This window comes from Heloderma suspectum, chromosome 2 (genome assembly GCF_057233095.1).
Source record: "Heloderma suspectum isolate Gila_16-S chromosome 2, 16-S_ref, whole genome shotgun sequence".
In the NCBI taxonomy this organism is placed as follows: Eukaryota; Metazoa; Chordata; class Lepidosauria; order Squamata; family Helodermatidae; genus Heloderma; species Heloderma suspectum.
The window spans coordinates 179,402,640-179,425,284 of NC_139459.1; the positions used below are offsets into that span (position 1 = coordinate 179,402,640).

The window sequence follows — 22,645 nt, forward strand, 5'->3', positions numbered from 1 at the left end:
CATCTTGTGTCTGAAAGCTCAGGTTGTTCTTCCTGCGCCTCCCGCTGTCCACTATCACTCCCAGGGATGTGTGTGTGTGTGGGGGGGGAGCTCTCCATGCAACGGTGCCTCTGGAGCCTGGGAAAGTTCCTCCCCCACATGTTGTAGCTCTTCCCCAGAATCTGAGCTACTCTGATACTCTATATGCTCAGAGGCAACCCTGGCAATAGCAGCTACATTTCATTTCATTTATTATATTTCTATACTGCCCCATAGCCAAAGCTCTCTGGGCAGTTCACAAAATTTAAAAGAAATTAAAATACATTATATGCAATATAAAACCATTCATATAATGACATAGAACAAATAACACAGCAAATAATACACACATCTCTCTCTCTCTCTCTCTCTCTCTCAAACAAAAACAATTAGCCAGAGAAAATCCAGAGACTCATTCTAAGCTGCCAAATGCCTGAGAGAAGAGGGCAGTTTTAACCTGGTGCCGAAAAGATGACAGTGTTGGTGCCAGGTGGGCCTTGTCAGGGAGATTATTCCATAAATGGGGAGCCAGCACCGAGAAGGCCCTCGCCCTTGATGCTGCCCTCTGAGCCTCCTCAAGGATGCACCTGGAGGACAGCCTTAGATGCAGAGCATAGGGTATGGGAGGATCATGCTAAAAAAAAAAAAATGACTACATTTCTTTTTGGGGTTGACTGCATCTCATGGGGGTGGTCTGGGGGCAAAAATAGCTCCCAGACCTCCTGAAGTAGCCCCCTACTTTAAACTTACCATCTCCCAGTGATCCCTGCAGGCAGGGAAACAGCGATCTTGATCAGGATTGTGTGTGCGCGTAAGAGTGAGTTTAAAACCTCTCTCCCCAAATGATTTTGTTCCTGAATAAGAACATAAGAGCCCTGCTGGATCAGGCCAAGGGTCTGTCTGTTCCCAGCATTCTGTTCACACAGTGGCCAAAGAGCTGCCCATGGGAAACCCACAAGCAGGACATGAATGCAACAGCACCCTCCCACCCATGTTCCCCAGCACCTGGTGTACATAGGCTCACTGCCTCTGATAGTGGAGGTAGCCTACAGCCATCAGGACTAGTAGCTACTGATAGCCTTCTCCTCCATGAATTAGTCTAACTCCCTTTTAAAGCCATACAAATTGGTGGCCATCACTAGGTCTTGTGCTAGCACATCCCATGAATGTGCCGTGAACTATGAATGTTCACCCGGAGACAGGGAAATCTTATGTGGGCAAAGCAGGGCAGATCAGATTGTGTGTGCGTGTGTGTGTGTGTGTGTGTATATGTGTATATATATATATATATATATATGGGTGTCCGTGGATGTGTGCGTGTCTTGGTCATCACTGTCCCACTCACCATGAGCTCTGCCCACTTGTGTTGCTCCCAACGGGTTCTAAAGAGGCCTATGCAATACCCCCACCCTAAAAAGATGGCCCATCCCTGATTAAAGATTTCTCACATGACCTCTAAGAGATCCCATTAGACATGGAGGGACACACACTTCAGGACCATCACCAGGATGGGACCTGTTTGTGACCTGCCCCACCTTGAACGCTAACAATCTCATCCAAGAATTAAACAAAAACACAATATAGGCTTTTTAAATGTATGACAGAGCTGTGTCCATTAAATAATCAGAGCTCGTTTTTGGAAAAGTGGGAAAGTTCTCAGTTTGAAAAGTACATGGCAGCTAGTGCTGGCCCCCTCCCTCTGCAAAGTGGCAATGCTTCAAACTCCATTCCTTCTGATCTGCCCACCTAAGATTCCCCCGGCTTTTTCCCATTCATCCCCACCATCACCCTTACCAGCCTGAATTGATCCTTGAAAAAACTCGCCTCATAGCTATGATGAGGCCCAGACTAGGAACGCTGTGGATTGTGTGGATGCAATTAATATGCACCTTTGCTTTGTAAAGAGGAACCACAGGGAAGCCTGAGCAGCCTCAGGACTGCGGGGTGGGGAAGGAAAGTTTAATTCCTCCTTCTACCTGGCCACAGTCCCAACTACAATCCCTTCTCCAATGGAAGTTCCAGTGGGTGTCAATGGAGGCTTCCCTTGAAATGCAAATCACTTCTTAGGAGAGGCGATTTTTGTTGGGACCATGGCAGGGTGAGAAAGAGTTAAACTTCCCCTCCCCAACCTCACAATCCCAAGACTGCCCAGGCTCTTTACATAATTTCATGCAGCCCTTGGCCTAATTCTGAAAGGCCTCTGCAAGTGAAGAGACAGAGAGAAGGAAGCGGTGTTGGAAAGAGAGAGTTTGTGTGTGAGAGAGAGAAGTGTCAGAAAGAGGGAGAGAGGGGAAAGAGAGAGAGGGAGTGTCGGAAAGCGAGGGAGGGAGAGAAAAGTGGCAGAAAGAGAGAGAGAGAAGGAAGCGGGTGTCAGAAAGAGAGTGAGAGTTTGTGTGTGAGAGAGAAGTGTCAGAAAGAGAGAGAAGAAGTGTCAGAAAGAGAAGGAGTGTGTGTGTGTGTGTGTGTGTGTGTGTGTAAGAGAGAGAGAGAGAGCGAGAGAGAGGAGTGGCAGAAAGGGAGGGTGTGTGTGTGAGAGAGAGACAGAGAAAGAGAGGGAGAGGGGGAAAGAGAAAGAGAGAAGTGGAAGAGAGAAAAGAGGAAGAGAGAGAGGAGGAGGAATGTCAGAAAGTGTGTGTGTGTGTGTGTGTGTGAATGTGAGAGGGGGGAGAGAGAAGGAGTGGCAGAAAGGGAGGGGGGGTGTGAGAGAGAGGGGGGAGAGGAGGAGAGAGAGAGAGAGAGAGTAGGAATGTCAGAAAGTGTGTGTGTGTGTGTGTGTGTGTGTGTGTATGAATGTGAGAGGGGGGAGAGAGAAGGAGTGGCAGAAAGGGAGGGGGTGTGTGGGAGAGAGGGGGGAGGGGAGAGGGGAACAGAGAGAGAGAGAGAGAGAGAAGTGGCAGAGAGAGAAAAGTGGCAGAGAGAGAGGAGGAGTGTCAAAGTGTGTGTGTGTGTGTGCGCGCGCGCGCGTGCGCGCATGAGCGCACGTGAGGGGGGAGAGAAGGAGTGTCAGAAAGTGAAGGAGTGAGTGAGTGAGAGAGAGAAGTGTCAGAAAGCGAGCGAGTGAGTGAGTGAGAGAGAGAGAGAGAGAGAAGGTGCCCCCACCACTTTGGGGTCTGTTGCATGCACTGCCTGCATGTGCCCCCCTCAAGATTGCCCCCAACAGAATGTGACCCTTGACCCTGGGATCTAAAATGACTTCTTTGAGGCGGCCATCGGGGGTGGGTGGGATGTTGTTTGGATGACTGATGTACCTTTCCAAATGGTTTTGCAAGGCCTGGATCCAAATATCCAGTTCTGCACCCCCAGCGGGGCTTTTGTTATGCGTTTCTCAAACAGCAGTTCCCAAGGACACATGTGGCAACCCTGTTTTGAAATGGAGGGGAGTTTCAAAAGCAGTTTATGATGTGGCAGGGGTGTGTGTGGGGGTGTTCAAAAGGTGGTGAAAAACATGAATTTCCCACTCAGCATGTCCAAAACTTTTGATGCACCTAAAGTAGGGAGGTTACTGCATTACTGCAGACGCTGACTGCAGCCAGGAAATTAGAAGATGTTTACTTCTTGGGAGGACAGCAATGACAAACCTGGATAAAATAGTTAAGAGCAGAGACATCACACTGACAACAAAGGTCCGCATAGTTAAAGCAATGGTATTCCCCTTAGTAACCTATGGCTGCGAGAGCTGGACCATAAGGAAGGCTGAGCGAAGGAAGATAGATGCTTTTGAACTGTGGTGCTGGAGGAAAATCCTGAGAGTGCCTTGGACTGCAAGGAGATCAAACCAGTCCATACTCCAGGAAATAAAGCCAGACTGCTCACTTGAGGGAATGATATTAAAGGCAAAACTGAAGTCCTTTGGCCACATATTGAGAAGACAGGATACCCTGGAGAAGAAGCTGATGCTACGGAAAGTGGAAGGCAAAAGGAAGAGGGGCAGACCAAGGGCAAGGTGGATGGATGATATTCTGGAGGTGACGGACTCAACCTTGGGGGAGCTGGGGGTGGCGACGCCCGACAGGAAGCTCTGGCGTGGGCTGGTCCATGAAGTCACGAAGAGTCGGAAGCAACTGAACAAATCAACAACACAAAGTAGGAGGGGGCAAAGTAAAAATGAGAATGTATTTTCTCACTTTCTTTCTTTTTGAAAAAGTGTAATCAATGGGACACACACACACACCCCTGCAGCTTACGTTCATTCATAATAAAATGAGCCTTTTAGTTGAAACAAGATTCACCACTTTTATTTGGGTTTAAGAGCCAATTCTGTTTTCTTTACAAAAGGATAAAATATATATTTTAGTACAAAACACACACACCATGAAATAAACCCACCCATCTATGGTCATCCTCCTTGCTGCAGAAGCTGTTGTGATTTAACAGGTTCCTTCTGGAGTATAATAGATTTCCAAAATTCTAATCTCTGCATATCCCCTACAAAACATGAGGTCCCTTCATTATCATAGCTGGCTTGTTACAGGCTGACAGCTATGGGCCCTGCTAATGAGACAGGATGGTCAGCAAACAGTGGGGCAAGGAAAGTAGCATCCTGCAGGAACAATTTGACCTGAGGGCCTCCAGTGGCCGCCCATTACTTTAGGCTGTTGAAGAGCACAAAATTTCAGGTTGTTGTTTTTTTCTTGAAAAGAAAGCAAAATGGGTTGAGCAATCCTTTGGGTCACTTACAGCGGGGGATAGGAGGAGATCTGCTGGCGGAGACCCTCCTGCATCCATAGCCAATTCACTGTAGAGATGTATGAGACATTCATTTCAGTTGTTTGGTTTTGATCAGGATTCTACCCAATTTGCACCTTCTGGACTCAACACGGACTCAGACGCAGTCTGCGGTCAAAGTCCATACATTTCTGAGTTTGCAGTGTGATTTATCCCCCCTCCTGCCCCCGCAAGCATTCGAGTGCATGCATACATTTGAAAAATGCGCACAAAAAAGTCATATTTTGAAAATGCATACAAATATGCTTTAATCAATGGGAGAAGAATGCATACATTTGGGAAAATATGCACAGAAATACACATGGATTTTCATGCAAAAAGAAAAAAAAGCAAAGCTCACAGTCTGATACAGACCTGAGTCGGAACAAAGTTTGAGATGGAATTCAGAGAATCTTGGCGAGAGCAAGCTTTGCTGCTTTGCATATCCCTATGTATTTATTACATTTTTATACCGCCCAATAGCCAAAGCTCTCTGGGCGGTTCATAACAATCCCTCGTTCACTTGTTCACTGCAGCCAGAGTGGGAGATGGAGTGGCAGATTTCTCTCCATCTTTCCTGGGGGGGGGGGGGCAGAATTACCCCAGTACTGGCACAGAGTGCTGCTGGTTTTGTGTTATGCCAGGAAATGTCTGGGTCACAGCTACAAATGGATGAATCTGCCAGTTTTGGTTTATCTTGGTTTCTCATTTTTCTAATCTCAAGTTTGGTTCTTTCCAAAATTTGAGATATTTGTTTAAAGTTCATAATGAATTTTGTGGGCATTTATCTGAATGCATGTGTTTTTGTATGCATTTTTTTTGCCTTATATGCAATTTTCCTAATATAATGCATTTCTGAGCCTTATTTTCCTCTAATATAAGCATTTTTATATGACAGCCACTGTGGTGTAGAGGCTAGAGTGTTGGACTGGGAGTTGGGAGATCCGGGTTCTAGTCCATACTCAGCCATGGAGGCTCACTGGGTGACTTCGGGCCAGTCACAGACTCTCAGCCCAACCAACCTCACACAGGGATGTTGTTGTGAGGATAAAATGGAGAAGGAGGACTATGTACGCCACCTTGGGTTCCTTAAGGAGGATAAAAGGCGGGATATAAATGTAATAAATAAATAATAAATAAGTTTTTGTACAGGTTTTTTTTAATTGGAGCACTCCATTGCAAAATTTAGAGAAGTGTGGATTTGGAAGGATAACTGTTTTGGTTCACAGAGTGGTTTGAATGTGCGAAATGAGACAAATTTGCATTAAAATGTGACCTGAATGAATTTCTCTTCCATCCCTAGTCACCTTATTCCCCCATACCCTTGCTCTGGTGGAGCTTTCCACCTGTGTACCAGGGGACATCTGGTGGTGTCTGTGTCATCTTTTCGATGGACCTCCCTCTTTGCCTCTGGGGCAGCACTTATACTGCTTCCAAAGGCATTTCATCCAGCCTCTGGGTAAGTGTAGGATTGCTCCTTAAGTTGCATAGCCTTGGCAATTTTTATTGCTTGTGCTGCTGCTGCTGCAGCCAATACCAATAGGGCAATTTCCTATGAAGCAAACTGTTTATGAGGACACACAAACAGCATATATATATATATATATATATATATATATATATATATATATATATAAATTGCTTGGTGAAACTATGGACTAGAGCCCCTCCAATAAAAGCGGGGGGGGGTGATGAATAAGTTAAATAAATAGTAGCTAATAAATAACCGTGGAGCAAAGGCACCACAAAACAAAGAAAGAGAAATTCAACTTCATACACACATGCACATACATGATCCCCACAAGGCTAGACCTCCAACAAAACACTTTAAAGTCATTGAATGAAAACCCCACAGGTCATTTTTATGTGCATTTCACATTTGATATGAAATGAAAAGAAAATAACTTAGAATCCAGATAAATAATAAATAAGGGAGCGCAAAACATGGCTTTTCTTCGTCGGCTGCATTCTGAAACACTGGTTTTTCAGGTTCCCTTCAATCTCCTTTATAAATCACAGCCTGAAAGTGTTTCAATCACAGATGTGCGAATCCTCTGAGAGACATGTCCCTTCCTTTACAAATTCTTCACCTAAAGAAGAATCACTTCATTTGCTTTAACTTTAACTTCAGACAAAATTGCTGCAACACCTGAAGAGATGTGTGGAACCTCCCCCGAGACATTTAGCTAGAATATTATCAAAACTCTTTTGGTGTTTCTCAGAATTCCTCAAAGGTTTCAGCTGTGGAGGAAAACCCACACATGACAAATTTTGCAGTAGGTGGCATTTCAGTGGCGACTTTAGTTCCAGGGACACCCTGGAGTTCTACAGTAGCTACCTGAAAGAGTGTTTGCAGACGTCACCCTGTGTAATTTACTCATAGATAGCTTTGGTAACACACACACAAAACAAAACAAGAAAACAACAACTGGTATTCATATTGCTTAGTTATCAAACTAATTAGCAGGTGTGTGGGGGAATCCAGGTAAAGGAAAGGAAATTGAGAATATTCTTATTCCATGGACCAGCCTACAAGGCGTGGTCCGGGAGTGATCTTTGTGGGCGGGGGGGGGGGGGGAGAAGAGACGGCATTGTGTGACAGCACATTGCATCATGTGTCAGATTGACATACCAATCTGACGGAGTCTGATGGGGGGCGGAGTCTCACCATATTTAAGGCAGCTCCGCCCTCCTCACTCAGCCTTAGGATTCCCTATCTATTCTCTGGACTAGCTGTTCTTTCTTGGTAGAGCTGTGCACCAATGACCTTTCAAACTTCTCCACCCTATTTGTCAACAGAAAAATTGGTGGGGAGGGACCATCTCACCAAATTTCTCCAGGGGAAGGAGAAATTATCCAACAGCTTCTCAGAGGTGGTGCTCAGCATTAGCAGTAACACAACATCTTTCTCCCCTCCCCCCTTGTTTTGCTTGGTCACCATTTTGCATCCTCCACAATGCACCAGACCTAGTGATCTTCCAGGGCATTGTGGGGGAAATGGCTGCCACCAAAAGTGGTGAAGAATATTGGAGGAAATTATTTAAAGTGGCATTCAGGGGGTGGTGGAGGGGGAAGTTTAAGGAATTTAAAAACAAACAAAAAAAAACCTCAGTTGTTTTCTCAGAAAAATGTCTTCTGAGAAATTTCAGCTCTGCTCTACTTCTTGGGCTCCCCTACCCTTCTCTCTCAGCAAGAATTCAGACAGATGTTGTTGCTCTAATTTCTATCGGTAAAACGGGATTCCATTTGTGCCTCAAGATAAGCTTAGCCTCATCATAACCTTCCCCTGGGTTGTACCCTGTTTAAATTAAAATAAACATAAAACCTGAATTGACTGATAATAACGACACATGGAATTTCATTGGACAAACATCAGCAACTGCATTTTTAAAATGCTGGACTAAACAAATGCAAATCATATTTGGAACTGGAGCTGGGAATGTTGGCAACAGTATTGTATTCACATTCTGAATAATTCTGGCAGCCGACCCTACAAGCAGGGCTGGGCTATGAACCTGAATCTTCCATGTATCATGCATCACCCTGGAATAGAGAACAAAATACGTTATCACGTGTTGGCTGGCTGGAGAGAAGAGTCCCCCTGAATATGCATTGAGTACCCACAGCCAGCTCTCAAACTTCAGCTCTCATTCAAGATAGCAGCAGTCAGTGATGGAAGATGGAGTCCATTGGTTTTAATATCCCCATATTTGCCATCAGTTTCTTACAAATGTGTATGTTCTGACTGGTTACTGGAGGAAGGAAGGACAGCTCAAGGGAGCCAAGAGACAACCTGTCTCTGGGGCAAAAGTGGAGATTTCAAAATGGGGTGGGGGGAGTTCCTCGGTTGATTGGAAATATAGAAATCTGCATCAAATATAGCTCTATTTTGGGAGGGAATGACTAGTTTGGATCTTGCAGGGAGGACGAGGTGGTGCAGCTGGCCTGGAGAACGCCGGCATTTCATTTTTATTGCTATTATTCTGAGGTCCTGAGTACTAGCATTTTGCATTCCATATAAGCATGCACATGCAAGATGGCCATCAATGGAGCTGGAGAGCACTCAGCACTGCATTCCTCTTGGAAGTACATCAACAATTACAGTCTGTCGGATGACGTCGACGATGGCTCATCATGTGACTCAGAAGGCAACATCCTGTAAGAGCAAGCGTCCTTTTAGGATGCTTGGATGCCAGGCTCTTACATGGAAATTTTCTCAGTTCAAGAGAAGGTGCTGGTTGCTGGAAGAAGCAATTGTCCTGAAAAACGTTTTGCTAATGGCGACATCTGGATGTTTTGTTACTCCTTGTATTACTCCTCAGTTTCCGCCAAAGCCCTTTGGGATGAAGCCTCCTATCCCCACCATGTACCCTTCTGCTCAGAGTGATATAGTTTAAGGAATTTTGAGGGGGAGCATCCAGAATTTCAGTAAAGGTTAGCAAAATGTGGCCAACACGGGATACTACAAAATGTGTTTCCACTCCCAATAATGGACTTTTGTTCTATCCTCTCTGGTAGTCCACTATTGAGAGAGACAGAAAAGGAGAGTGATCAGGAAGATGGACACACAGCTGGCTGACCTATCAAAGCCTTCAACCAGATTTCATGAGACTCTGTTCATTACATGAGTGTGGAAGCACTGACCATTCAGGCTGAATCTACACATAGCAGTTCTACCGTTATCATAACTATTGGTGCCCATTGGTGTCATGTGTACCAATAGTTACGATAACGGTATGATAACGGTAGAACTGCTATGTGTAGATTCAGCCTCAGCTTAGGGCAAAATGTGAATCTAAGCGTGATGACAGATATATTTAAAGAGATGTCATAGCAGGTTCTTTTCTTGTGGTGTGACTTCAATTTGTGTAATGTACATAAGACTAGGGATGTCAGAGAAATCCGCTGTGCACGCAATCAGCAGGATGTGCCCATAGACTTATACGCAAAATAGAGCCGTGACTCTTGCGTATAAGCCTATGGACACATAGACTTGTACGCAAGATTCATGACTCTATTTGCGTCTAAGTCTGTGGGCACATCCTCCTGATCACCATTTTTTTTTTTAAAGACAGGGCAATCAGCAGGGACAGAGAGGAGGCAAACGGCCCTGGCTGGCAGGAGGGAAGGTAAGTGCCCCCAAGCTAGTCCCCCTGCCCCAGAATCCGAGTGAAGCGGAACTGCTCTGGAGGATTCTGGGGGGAGGAACGGATCGCCTCCCCCCCCATGGATTCCCCACTGGAACAGACAGTGGGGAATCCGTACACCCCTATATAAAGCTGGGTCAGCTACAGGGATGACTAGATCTGTCCATTTCAATTTCTCTCACTGTCTTATTTTTTCCTTTCTTAAGTCTATTCTGTCCCACTTCTGCATGAGTAAGAGGAAATCCACAAGAAAATCCATGCACATTTTTGTGTGCCTTTCTCCTATGTATGCATCCGTGTATGCTATTTTGCATAATAGACATTGCTTGCAAGACATTGTCCCTAATATAATGCACTTTATGCTGTTTTCGTTAAAATACACATTTATGTGTGCAGTTCCCTCCAATACATGCATTTTGTATGCATTTTTTTGATTGGAGAACAGCATTGCAAAATTCGGAGAACTGGGGGTATGAAAATGAGAGTGTTTGGGAAGGGCAAATTAGGTAGGTCCCCATTAAAATGCAAACTGAACAAATTTCTCCCCATCCCTCATCAGCTATCAGCCTTGCCTGTCTCCTTATGCCTCAGGTGGACTTCCCAACTTTTCTTTTTAAAGCACCACACGTATCTACATCCATTTATATATTAAAATTTTCACCTTATCTTCTTTAAAGGAAACATTTTTAAAGCAGTTGCAAAACTGCTTTGGGATTGGGTGGGGAGGTGTCTTTGTGATATCACAAGCAAGAGACAATCAGTGCCATCCACTGTCAGCTTTTGCTGCAAACTTGCAGAACCTTTTTGTTTGTTTGTTTTAGTTTCACACTGGAGAGGAAAACATATGTTTGTACTAGTTTCATTGAGAGCACTTCCAAACCATCCCCATTGCTCTGCAAATATTATGTCTGTCTTCATTCTAAATGACAAAGCAAGAATGAGATGGTCTTTAGGAATGGGGACAAGTCTAAAAGTCCATAAATCAGAATATATATATATATATATATATATATATATATATATATATATATATATACACACACACACACACACACACACATACACACATACACACACACACACACACACACACACTCACAGGGATGGATTTTTTTTCCTCCCAAAGGGCTTCCCATAGAACTAGTCTGATACTTATCTTCCTATTGCTTTGTAGCAGGGGAAATTTCTCCTTTCACTGTGTTAATACTACAGTTGTCAACAGCATAGAGATGCAAAATGTCATATTTATCCATGCACATTTCATCTTCTCGGGTTATTCACTAAAAATTGCATTGAGCTGTGCCCCAACCACATGGTGAGGATAGGAGTCATAGGTCATATCTATGGGGATGTCATACCTGGGCACTGTGGTTGAGAAATGAGAGGTGTGCCCATGAGCACCACCTAAGCTAACAGATGGGTAGTGGGCCATGAAGCTGTATGATTTCTCCAGGTCTGGAGACCCATCTTGCTTTAGGGAAAAATTTCCACTGATGCTCAGAGGAGGTGTCAAAGGACCCTCATATGATGGAGAGGTACAGTCTTGGTGGTGGTTGCCAAAGGAAGGATCCACCAGGCTTTTGAATGTGGGAGGCTTTAGGTGTACAAGGTGTGTCTCCATGTTTCCATATGGTGGACTGGGCAGCCCTGGGGTCTGGTAGGTAAAACTGTGGCCAGGCGCAGAGTCAGAAACAGGGACTTTCTCTTCATGTTTCTCCAAGAACAGGGACTGAGGTCCCAGCTGCAGGCAACCAGCAACCAGGTTGCTGGTTGGTTGGGACAAACCTTTACACAGCATCTCTATGAAACCTTTCCCTTCTGGAGTCTGTCCACTCTCCAGCACCTCGGACAAAGCCCATATATAGTTCCTGGCTAGCCTCAGTGTCTCAATTTTGGACAACTTTTGTGTTTTTGAGTAGCAGGGCATCACTCGCCTAAGGTTATCCAGAGCATCGTTGAGACCATGCATGCGTGTTCTCTCTCGAGCATTAGCCTTCACTCGGCGGGCCCTGAACCGTTCTAGTCTTGCCTTGGTCATCTTCTTCTTCTTTGGGCCCCTTCTCTTTGGCTTCCCACCATCTTCTTCCTCTTCCTCTTCCTCTTCCTCGATGCTGTCATGCTCTTCGTTGAGGCTGGCAAGTATCCCATAGGAAGCTGGTCTGCTATCTTCGTCCTTCATCTCATCCTGGGAACTCAGGGCTTCATCTATCCATGGTTGAGAAGATATGAGCTCAGCCATCTCTTTGGGATTGGCATAGAGTTTGGCCATCCCTTTACCCTGAAAAAACAACCACCACAAATCCAGATAAATTCAATGGTCTGGAAGATCCTTTTCAATGAACGGCTATCATAGAGTAATTTTTTTTAGTTCAAATGACACTCTGTGCTATACTCTATTTAGCATATTATACCATTTGGCCCTGACTTTTTTCTAGTCCTGTTATAGCAGAGGTGCAGAACCTCAGACCTGGGGTCTCAATTTGGCTTCCGGGGTTCCCCTTTCCCCCAACCACTGATCACTTGGTGGTTTCACATCTTTTGTGCAGATATTTTCCCCATTCTAAAAGGTTGAAATGCCTCTCGTAAGGCTTGGGTACTGGCAGTCAGAGCTTCAAGCTGAAATATGCTGGTATTTTTGGAATCCTGGCTCTGCCTTTTTGCCTTTGCAGATCCAGCCCCCTGGGAGCTTCTCCAAAATGGAATTTGGCCCTCAGGCTGAAAGAGGTTCAACACCCTTGTCTTACAGGTTTTTGTTTTATTTTGAAGCCAGTAATGTTTCAGCTCTCAGAGCATTCTACATACATAGACCTGCACAACTTTCAATGCACAATCCAAATGCAGCTGACCACCTGTGTATTACACACCATCAGGTGCTTGATAAGTCTGCCCCTTCATGTTTTTGCAGCTCCAGGCAGGCAGCAAATGCAGAAGGTTTACAAACCCCTAGTACTATATGTATATTTGGCTTGGTGGTCACAAGTTGTGCTGGTCTGACATGGAGGACAAAAGTCTTTCCTTTAGAAAGAAGTTCAGATCCATTATTATTATTATTATTATTATTATTATTATTTCTTAGACACCTTTCTCAGACTCAAGGCTTCTTACAATAAAAATTGAAATGTACACAATTCTAAAATGGCAAGAAAATTAACAATCAAATACCATAACCCGAGAAAACAACTCAATTAAGAAGCCCATATATTCCATTAAGTGCTTGGGAGGAGAGGATAGGCTTCACCTGGCACCAAAAAGATGACATTGTTGGCCCCAGGTAGACCTCGCTGGGGAAAGGAAGTTTAACAACCACTCCCTGTAACCTGAGTTTTATCATTTATGCAAACAAAAAGGAGAGAAAGCCACCACTGATCACTTGGGGGTTTCACATCTTTTGTGCAGATATTTTGTGCAGTTAAGTCCCAGCCAATATCCTGAGTTGTTATTTAATTACGCCTAAAACAAAAGTGGATGTGATTTTGCAGGGGGGGGGGTAGGGCTTGGGGCGGGGGATGCAGCCTTGCCCCAGTAAAACATGTGTAGGAATTCAAAGTCTTTCAAAGAATTTCAGTAGATGAAATCTCAAGGAGGGATGGAATTGCACCAATATCCATGTTATCACCAAATTGTGCCTAAAATAAAACCAGAGGGAAATGGTGGGGGAGGGGTGTCTTCCTCTGGCAAAATGTCAGTAGGAACTTTGCGAGGAAGTTAAAAGAAATTCTAGAGTTTCACCCATCTCATTGTTCTGCCCTCTTGAGCATAGCAAGGAAGTGGGGTAAATAAATATTTACACCTAAATGTCCCAATTTAGCTGAAGTTAATCATGCCTAAGAATGCAGATATACCTAAATCAATGGAACAAATTTTCCATGATTAACTTAAATCCCATTGCCTTTCATGTGAACGCAGCCTTGTTGGACCAGAACAGGCTTCACTTAGCCCAGTGTACTGCTTCCGACAGTGACCAGCCAGAAACCCCAGGAAGCTCATAAGTAAGGCATATAGATGCCATCCTTCCTCTTATTTGAATGTTAAGGTAGAACTTCACTTTTAAAATGCAAATACAAATTTTTGCATTATACACACACATCAACAAGATGGACCTGCAACAAAATGTTGTAGCATCCAGTGCTCCTGTTCAGGTGCCAGCCAGCTATATTCCCTTCCAAGATATTTAAGTCTATTCCCCCTTGTCCCTGGTTTTCTCCCCCACCCCCAGCAACAGTTAGCATTCTATGTCCACTGAGCATGCTCAGTTCTTTTTTAAAGATGTTTTGGTGGGGGGTTCCCACTCCTCTTAATGTTTTTCTAAGGATTTTTTTTGGGGGGGGTACTTCTGTAAACCTTGGGGTTCCCTGAAGCCTGCTGGTACTTCCCCCTTGTGCATGGATGGTGTGGTTTTGGCTACATAAGGATCCACACTCATAGAATGAGTTTGTTATTAGTATATAGGGTTTGGAATGGGGAAAATTGGTGCATTTTGGTGAGTTTTGACTATTTGTAAGGGCTCGTTTCAGCTCCGCTTTAGTCTTCATGGGCATACTTCTAAAATCTGTAACTAGGCAGCTTCTTGGCTCATAACCAGAATCACATTCCAGTCTCTCTGGAGACAAAGGTATGGGTTAGAAATGCAGCATTTCCCCTCCCTCCCTGCCACCACCTCGATGATCTTCCTGCCCTTTCTTAACTGCAGCTCTTTTCCTGGTACCTCATTTACCTCTGGTGAATAATGAATACTACAGCAACACTACAGGAAAACAGCCCAGGTTTCATGATAATCAACTGCTTGTCAGCTTGACTTACTCATTTAATAAAGCTTAATGCGTAAGCAGCTTTGTCGAAAATGTGCCATCCAACTAATCGGTCCACTGTCTGTCGCCTCTCATCCAGGGTAGCAAATCCTACTTTTAATATGTCTGATGGGCCTTGTATAATGGATTGCAGTATCATTTGTGGTGCAAATGGGCAGCGTATCCTAAGGCTCCAAGCAGACCCTGATGGTGTCTTAGTCCATAATTGGAAGGTAACAAACCTAGCCTTACCCTGAAATGCATGTGGGGCCAGATACCTGCATGTGCCTGATCTGTGATGGTTGGTTGGTTGGTTGGTTGGTTGGTTGGTTGAGTCCTTGAGAACTATGGCAGTGTGGTGTAGTATCAGACCAGGAGAGTGCCATACTAGGAATGGGGGATGCTGGGTCAAATCCTTACCCAGCCATGTGGATCACTGGATGTTCTTTGGCCATGCACGATTCCTCACAGAAGGGAGCTCCGCTGACCTGTCTCTCCCCATTCATTTCTGGAGTTATTTTTAGAAGCACGAAAGCCCCGTTGCACAAGCACTCACTCCCATGGATGCAACGGAACTGGGGGGGTATAATGGCCCCACTGGATACTGCCCAATGTTCAAAAAACACTGTGGTTCATGTCTTTTTTAAAAAGAAAAGGAAGGAAAGCATTTTCTCCACCATCAAGCTGCAGACAAGCGTTTGAAAGCATCAGGGTGGAATAAGACGTGGTCTGCATGGGACTTTTCCTATCAGCATGGGTTGAGTTCTCCCCTCTCATTATATCCTGTCCTTCCAATGCTTAGACACTGCTCAGGGTGGCTAACAGCAATTTAGATCGATCATACGATTACGAAAGAGAAAAACAACAACCATATAGGTAAAAAGAGACTGATGCAGTAGATAAACCAGAGACATCAGTTAAAACCTACCCATCAGATGTCTAAAGAAGACGGTTGTGCCCACCATAGTTGGGACATACAGAAGGACCTCTCTGTCAGGTCTTAGGACATGTGTAGGTGAGTATGGGAGGAGATGGTCCCTCAGGTATCCTCTCTTGGTGCCCTCCAGGCTCCCTGCCCCTCCTCATTTTTATTTTATTTCCTAAGATTGTTAAAAAAAAAAAAAAAAACTAAAAAAAAAAACCCTGGGAGGCAGACCTGCTGCAGACTGAAGGGCTTCCCTCCAACACAATCATCATTTGGGTTCAAAAGAGTGGCATTGTATTTTGGAGCTCAACAACCCCCACCCCCACCCCACTTCCGCCTTATACTTAGGTTCTTGGACAAGTAACTTTTCTTTTAGTCTCGACAGTTTGCCTTCTGGGAAATGGGTGTTCTATGATCACCCATGCCTGTCATGGTAGCTATTTTGTGAATGGGCAAGCCCTCCCCCAAGACAACCATTTTGTGAGAGCATCAACGATACTCTCCCAAAATGTATGCACTCTCCTAAAAGGTTTGCGTTTTCCTGACCTAAGCCATTTGTGCCTGGAAACAAACAGTTAACCAGGGCAGCCCTTGCAGGACAGGCGTGCTATGACCTTAGAAGTCCCACCAGCATTCTTGCTACTGCGTTCAGAATTGCAATATCTGAAGATGCTTCAAAGGTCTTTGATGCAGGTTGCATTAAAATAGTACAATCCAGATGTAACTGAGGTAAGGAGCCCTCTCTTTCCACCATGCCTCCACCCTGTCTATACTGTGCCACAAAATTGATTGCAGCTGGTAGGGGCAGTGAACCACAGGGAGAAGCACAGCATGGAGAAGGGGGAACCTTGACACAGGTCTGTCATCTTCACCCACATGTCGAGCAGTGCCTCTAATTCTATTCAGCTGCCTAGTCTGGGGATGTATGAGAATTTTGCTTCAGTTTGCAGATCACTTGAAAATGCCCCCATTTGCAACCCAGAATGCAAACACAAGTAGAAGCACGTGTTCTCTGAAAATGTTTGCATTTGAAAAATGCACATGAAACAAACGCGCACTTCAAAATGCGCACTTAAAAGTAAGCACTTAAAATGCGCACTTAAAATGCGCACTTAAAAATGCACCGTTTTTAAAAACACACACTTTAATAATGCAGACTTTTTTTAAAAAAAATGTACACTTCCAAAAAACCTCGTTTTATGCCTCAGTCATTGGGGGAGAAAGTGTGAACTTTTGAAAAATGCACACTTTTCCTGTTTGAATGAATTGAAAAACCCAGGTTACAAATGAGAACAAGAGTGAGATGAACTGAGTTTGTGAACTTCAAAAAATGTTGGTGGCTTGAGCATCCCCGATTCTCCCATTCCTGGTCAAGTGTTCAAGTCCCACCTAGTTTGTGTCCCAAAGAGACAGCTGACAGGGAGCCAAGGTGGCGGGAGGAAGAAGCAGCCCTTAATGGCATGCCATATCAAGTAACTGACCTATGATCTCAATGGCCAGTTTGCTTCTATGATGGTGCACGTATGTGTGGCTGTAACAGGGTGCATGTGAGTTGGATGACAGTTTGAAAACCACTGCTACACCTTGCTTATCTTGTCTGATGGTCAGCACACAACAGCATTTATTTCATAGGGTTAGGTGACATTGCCGGGAGTTGACATGGATTTGGTGCAGTGAGGGGCTGCAGAGCAAAGCCCTTCACAGCGCTGAGCAACTGACAGGAAGGATCAGGAACAGGAGGCTTTCAGGATCAGCCCAAGCAGGACCCTTCCACTGATAATATGGAAAACCTTCTAATAATTTCTCTGAGATTATCATCTCTCTTTATTTTACTTTTCTTGCTACTGCTGTCTGAGCAGGAAGCCCCAAATCGGTGGTGTTGAGCCTCAGGCCTGAGGGCCAAATCCAGCCTGCCTGGAATTCCATTCTGGCCCTCCAGGTATCCTTAGATCATAGAATCATAGAATAGCAGGGTTGGAAGGGGCCTACAAGACCATCGAGTCCAACACCCTGCTCAATGCAGGAATCCAAGTCAAAGCATTCCTGACAGGTGGCTGTCCAGCTTCATCTTGAATGCTTCCAGTGTGGGAGAGCCCACCACCTCCCTAGGGAATTGGTTCCATTGTTATATTGCTCTGACAGTCAGGAAGTTTTTCCCGATGTTCAGCTTCCTGTAACTTGAGCCCATTATTCCACGTCCTGCACTCTGGGATGAGCGAGAATAGATCTTGGCCCTCCTCTCTGTGACAACCTTACAAGTACTTGAAGAGCACTATCATATCAAGGCCACACACGATTCCCCTGACTCCACCCCTTCCTACAACCACCAATCCTTTGATGGTTTCCTGGCTTTTGCACAGGTTTCCTCCCATTCTAAAAGGTTGAAACACCTCTCCCAAGACGTAGTTATTGGCAGTAAGAGATTTAAGGTAAAATACCCTGGTGTTATGCAATGAATATGAACTTGAGCACGCTCCGGGAGAGAGCGCAGGACAGGAAGGCCTGGCGTGCTATGGTCCATGGGGTCACGAAGAGTCGGACACAACTGAACGACTGAACAACAACAACCCTGGTGTTGGGGGCATTTTGCCCTGCCTCTTTTGCCTTTGTCCCCACCTCCTTTGCCTTCAGGCACTTCCCCACTGAAATGACCCCCCCCCCCCCCGAAAGCTTCTCTGAAATTGCATTTGGCCCTCAGGCTTAAAGGAATTTGACACCCCTGCTCTACATCTGCATCTGGCTCCGATTTCAGTTTACACAAAATGTGGCGGCCAATCTAATTATAAAATTGGCTTCCCCTGAAGATTTTTAAGGTAAGTCTGGAAAGGCATCTGTCAGTGGTGCTTCCAGGAGAGGGAAAAATATCCTTGGGACAGATATGTCTTGAATTAAATAACATACGCTATTCTGACTCAGCTTAAGGACTACATTTATTTCCCTCTGCCAATGTCATAGCTTTGTGAAGTGACCTAATGATCTATAGCATGGATAACAATGCACATTTCAAACACATTTTCCGAACTTGAATTGGAACAGGTGCTGGAAAGAAGAGGTACAACAATTGTACTTTGGAGGAGCTAAAAGAGTCACCCCCCCCCCCGCTGCAAAAAAAGTCATCAGCATTGAAAGGGTTCCCTCCTTTAAAGGATTGTTCAGGATTCTGTGAGAAAAGGCTATGGATATGTTTCATTCTTTGAGTGATCACTGATTGACTAGGATGTCCTGTGAATAGGAATAGGCTCTGAATGGCTTCATTTACCCTTGTGACATCAGCACATAGCTAACTGTAGTGTAGTGACAGTACCACATCCAGTTATGTGATCCCTGGTTGGTTGAGATCATTTGAAGGGAAGGAAACACAGGAAAGAATGGGATTGAAGTGACTGTAGAATAGACACCAGTGGCTGTGAACTGTTGTGAACAGCAGCTCCAAAATACTGTCAGACTAAGGGGGTGGAATTGGGTTTTGTTCTGTTTTTTGCTACCTTCAAGGTAAAAAAAACACACACACCATGAGAACATTCAGCTCAGCCACAAATTGCTCCCAATCTTCACTGAGAACAGAGCAAGAAATAATATCCAGGAGCAGACTTGAATTACGTTAGCCCAGTGGAATGTTTGAATTCTTTGCTCTGAGCAGCAGAGGCCCTCCCTCCCCAATACATATCAGAAACTGGGTTTTAGTTCCATCAGTTTCAAAAGTTATTTGCCAGGGGATGCTCTTTAAAGAACACAACACCCTCATCATCACATAGACATGTGATTCCTTTGATTCTAGCCAATGGATTTAACGTTTACACAGAAAGTTGCCTTATACCATGTCTGACCACTGGTCCATCTGGCCCAGTATTGTCAACACTGACTGCCAGTAGCTCTCCAGTGTATCAAGTAGTGGTTTTTCCTGGCCCTACTTGGAGGTGCTGGGGATCGAACCTGGAACCTTCTGCATGCAAAGCAGGGGCTCTGCCACTGAGCTACAGCTCCTCTCCAAAATGACATACAGATTTGAGATGAGCACTAAGAAGTACTGTCAACTTGAATTTGTAGCTTGACTTGCACCTGCTAATCTGAATGTATTTGCAATAAAAATATTATCTTACTTAACCCCCCCCCCCCCACGATCCAAGTTACGGATTCTATTCGTGGAGTTTATGGAGTGCCCTCTCCCCAGGTTTAATTTAGCAGGATGATGCTTAATGCTGTTCCTTCAAAATTTAACAAAACAAGACTAACGTTTTTAGTACCCTCTTCAGAGCTGAATTTGAAAAGCAAAAAGGGAAAAGTCTCTGAAATTCTTAAAGCTGAAGTTTCAGATTTGTGAGTATCTTTGAACTGAATTCAAAAAGCAACATTTGATAAATCTCCAAAATACTAAAAGCTGAAGTGAAGTTTCTCATAGATTTTTTAAAAATGCAAATTCTTCCTAAAGTTCAAATTTGTGCCCAATTTCATTTAATCTCTATGGCAAATATAATTATGTTACGGTTGCTTGTATCTATGTTTGTTTGTTTGTTTGTTTGTTTTTTCTTGAGACAATCCTGTGAGCAGGATCTGCTTTACAATATAGACCATACTAGATTATTTTCAGATACATCTATCCCTCCCCAGTTTCTCAAGTGTATATATCTAAAATTTTGTTTAGGAAACTCAGGGCCACTCTGTACTTGGTGACTCTTTCATAGCTCATTTGCTGACAAAATGCCACTGCTGAGAACCCCAGTTTGCCAACATGATCCTGTACCCCACCAGGGTTGCATCTTGCAAGAAATGTCTTGATGGAGGAAGTCTCTTTGGAACTGTTTAGTGCAAAACATTCCCTTCCCTAAGCTATGATTCTCTTTCCTCCCATTGCAATGGGTTTGAAGGGCTGGTGCTTCTGATTAATATTCCTAGAGAATTACTAGTTGTCTATCAATGCACTCAGGGAAGTCTGCGGGAAAAGGACAGCCAGATGGGGCACAGCCAAAGGGCACAGAAAGAGACACATCACATTTCCCCATTTGAAACCACTGTGGGCAACCAGATCTCTGGTTCTGGTCTACATTTCTTCTTCTTTTCAGAGTCATAGTGGGAAACATCATTCTTTTTTCTTTCTTTTGTATTTTGGTTCCATTCATTTCATTCCCTCCCCCCGCTCCACTGCTTTTCCTATTGGCCTCTGAACAAATGGGACACACACACCCTGGAACAGCAAGGGGACCTTGCTGCAGTTTTCCAAATGCTGAATTTCTGAAGCAACTTTATATCAAATCAGATACCATTGATTGATCCATCTCAATGTTACCTAGTGCAGGGATGAGGGACCTGTGACCCTCCACATGTTGTTGGACTTCAAGTCCCAGCATTTCTGACCATAGGTCATGACAGCTGGGGCTGCTGGGAATTGGAGTCCCCATTATATGGAGGACCACAGGTCACCCCTTCTCACATCTTGGACTAGTGGGAGCTCTCTAAGGTTCCAGAAGAGTTCTTTTTCAGCCCTGCTATCTGAGATCTTTTTAGCAAGTGATGCTGGCAGTTGACCTAGGACCTTCCATGTGAAAAGCATGCATTCTGCTTATGATCCTCTCTCTCATGCTTACCAAATGGCAAAAACAATGGGGTCAAAGAGCGGCAGTAAACTTAAGGAAAGTGGTTCTCAGTATCCCACTTAAGTCAAAGAACAAGAGTGGGGGAAAGGGAGCACCCAGGGAATGTTTCCTCTGGGGGGGGGCTGGGGGGGCAGGGGAGTTTTGTAAAAGAAAATAGTATAATGGGCATCAATCAATGCTGGGAAAGTCCTCCTTGCACTTGCAATGGGTGGAGCTATAATTGCATCAGTTTATCTATATAGCCTGCCTTATACCTTTCTCTCAAAGTGGGTAACAACATTTCCTTCCCTCAAGTAACTTCAAAACAAGCTTTTTAGGGGGAAATCACTATCATTCCCATTTTACACATGAGCAACTGAGACAGCGATAACAACTGTCCCAGTTGTTTGGTTCACCAAATGGGGCCATGAACTGGGGTATGAACTCAAGGCTGAAACCCAAGGCTGTTCACTGGACCACACTGCTCTGATATGACCCTGCCACCCACACACACACACCATACCTAAAGTCACCCTCCTTCCCATGAATTAAGTAATCCAGAATCCCACTCTCTCAATACTATACAGGCAAGAAGTAATGTAAATTAGAAACTCCTGCTTTACTTTTGCATCACATGTATAACCCTGTCTTTAACCTGCAATGATGCCCTTCCTTCTGTACTCAGTCACAGTATCTCATTCAGACTGAATTCCTCATTCCACCCACCAACATACACTGGAACAAGACATGAAGAAACCAGTCATTTTTAAGCATCCTAGTTGGGAATTAGAGCCCAGGCAACTGACCTACCCTGAAAGGGCTCTCTCTCTCACCCTGGGTGATCATCTGACAATTCAGTAAGGAGTTCACACATAAAGTGCTGATGCGTGGTAGAACGTGTGGTGGAAATGATCATCTGTATCTATCCAGCCTTAAACAGTGTAGTTAAAATGTGTAAAAGGGGTGGTGGTGGGAGATAATCTGTACTAAGCGATTTCAACAATGCACCATGTGGCCTGGAAGACAGTTTAAGCATAATCTAGGGGAGATACTCAAGACTGATTACTGTCAATTAATTACATTTTAATGAACTTTTAACCCTCTTTTGTACTCACAATCTAAGTGGCTAATAAAGACAGATTAAAGTCTTTAATCACACACACACACTTTCAATGCAGGCTTACATGTGGAATGGGGACTCAAGATTAGAATGAGTTTGTGAGTTCAGAATTGCAGGCGGTAAACATTAGTTCAGTCCCGAATACCTTTCTGGTTAGAAGTGTGGCTTTTGGCAATGCTTTTAACCCAGTTAAATTGGGACACGCACTCACATGCACCTTGGCACACGCAGGGACACACATCAACTTACCGTGGCGAAAGGCAGCCTTGACCACCTCACGCTTGATCCTTGTTCAGAACAGAAGCCAACAAAAGTGCCTTGGGTCCTTCAGTTGCTGGTGAACATTCTTCCCCTGTGGCAGGACATTTCAGCAC

General features: G+C 44.4%; 1 protein-coding gene across 1 annotated transcript; it reads right to left on the reverse strand.

The window, feature by feature from the left end:
* Positions 1–11,142: 11,142 nt before the first annotated feature.
* Positions 11,143–12,138, reverse strand: NEUROD4 (neuronal differentiation 4). The gene has a single exon (XM_084832264.1). The coding sequence runs from the start codon at positions 12,136–12,138 to the stop codon at positions 11,143–11,145; it is 996 nt and encodes a 331-aa protein (XP_084688390.1).
* Positions 12,139–22,645: the final 10,507 nt, after the last annotated feature.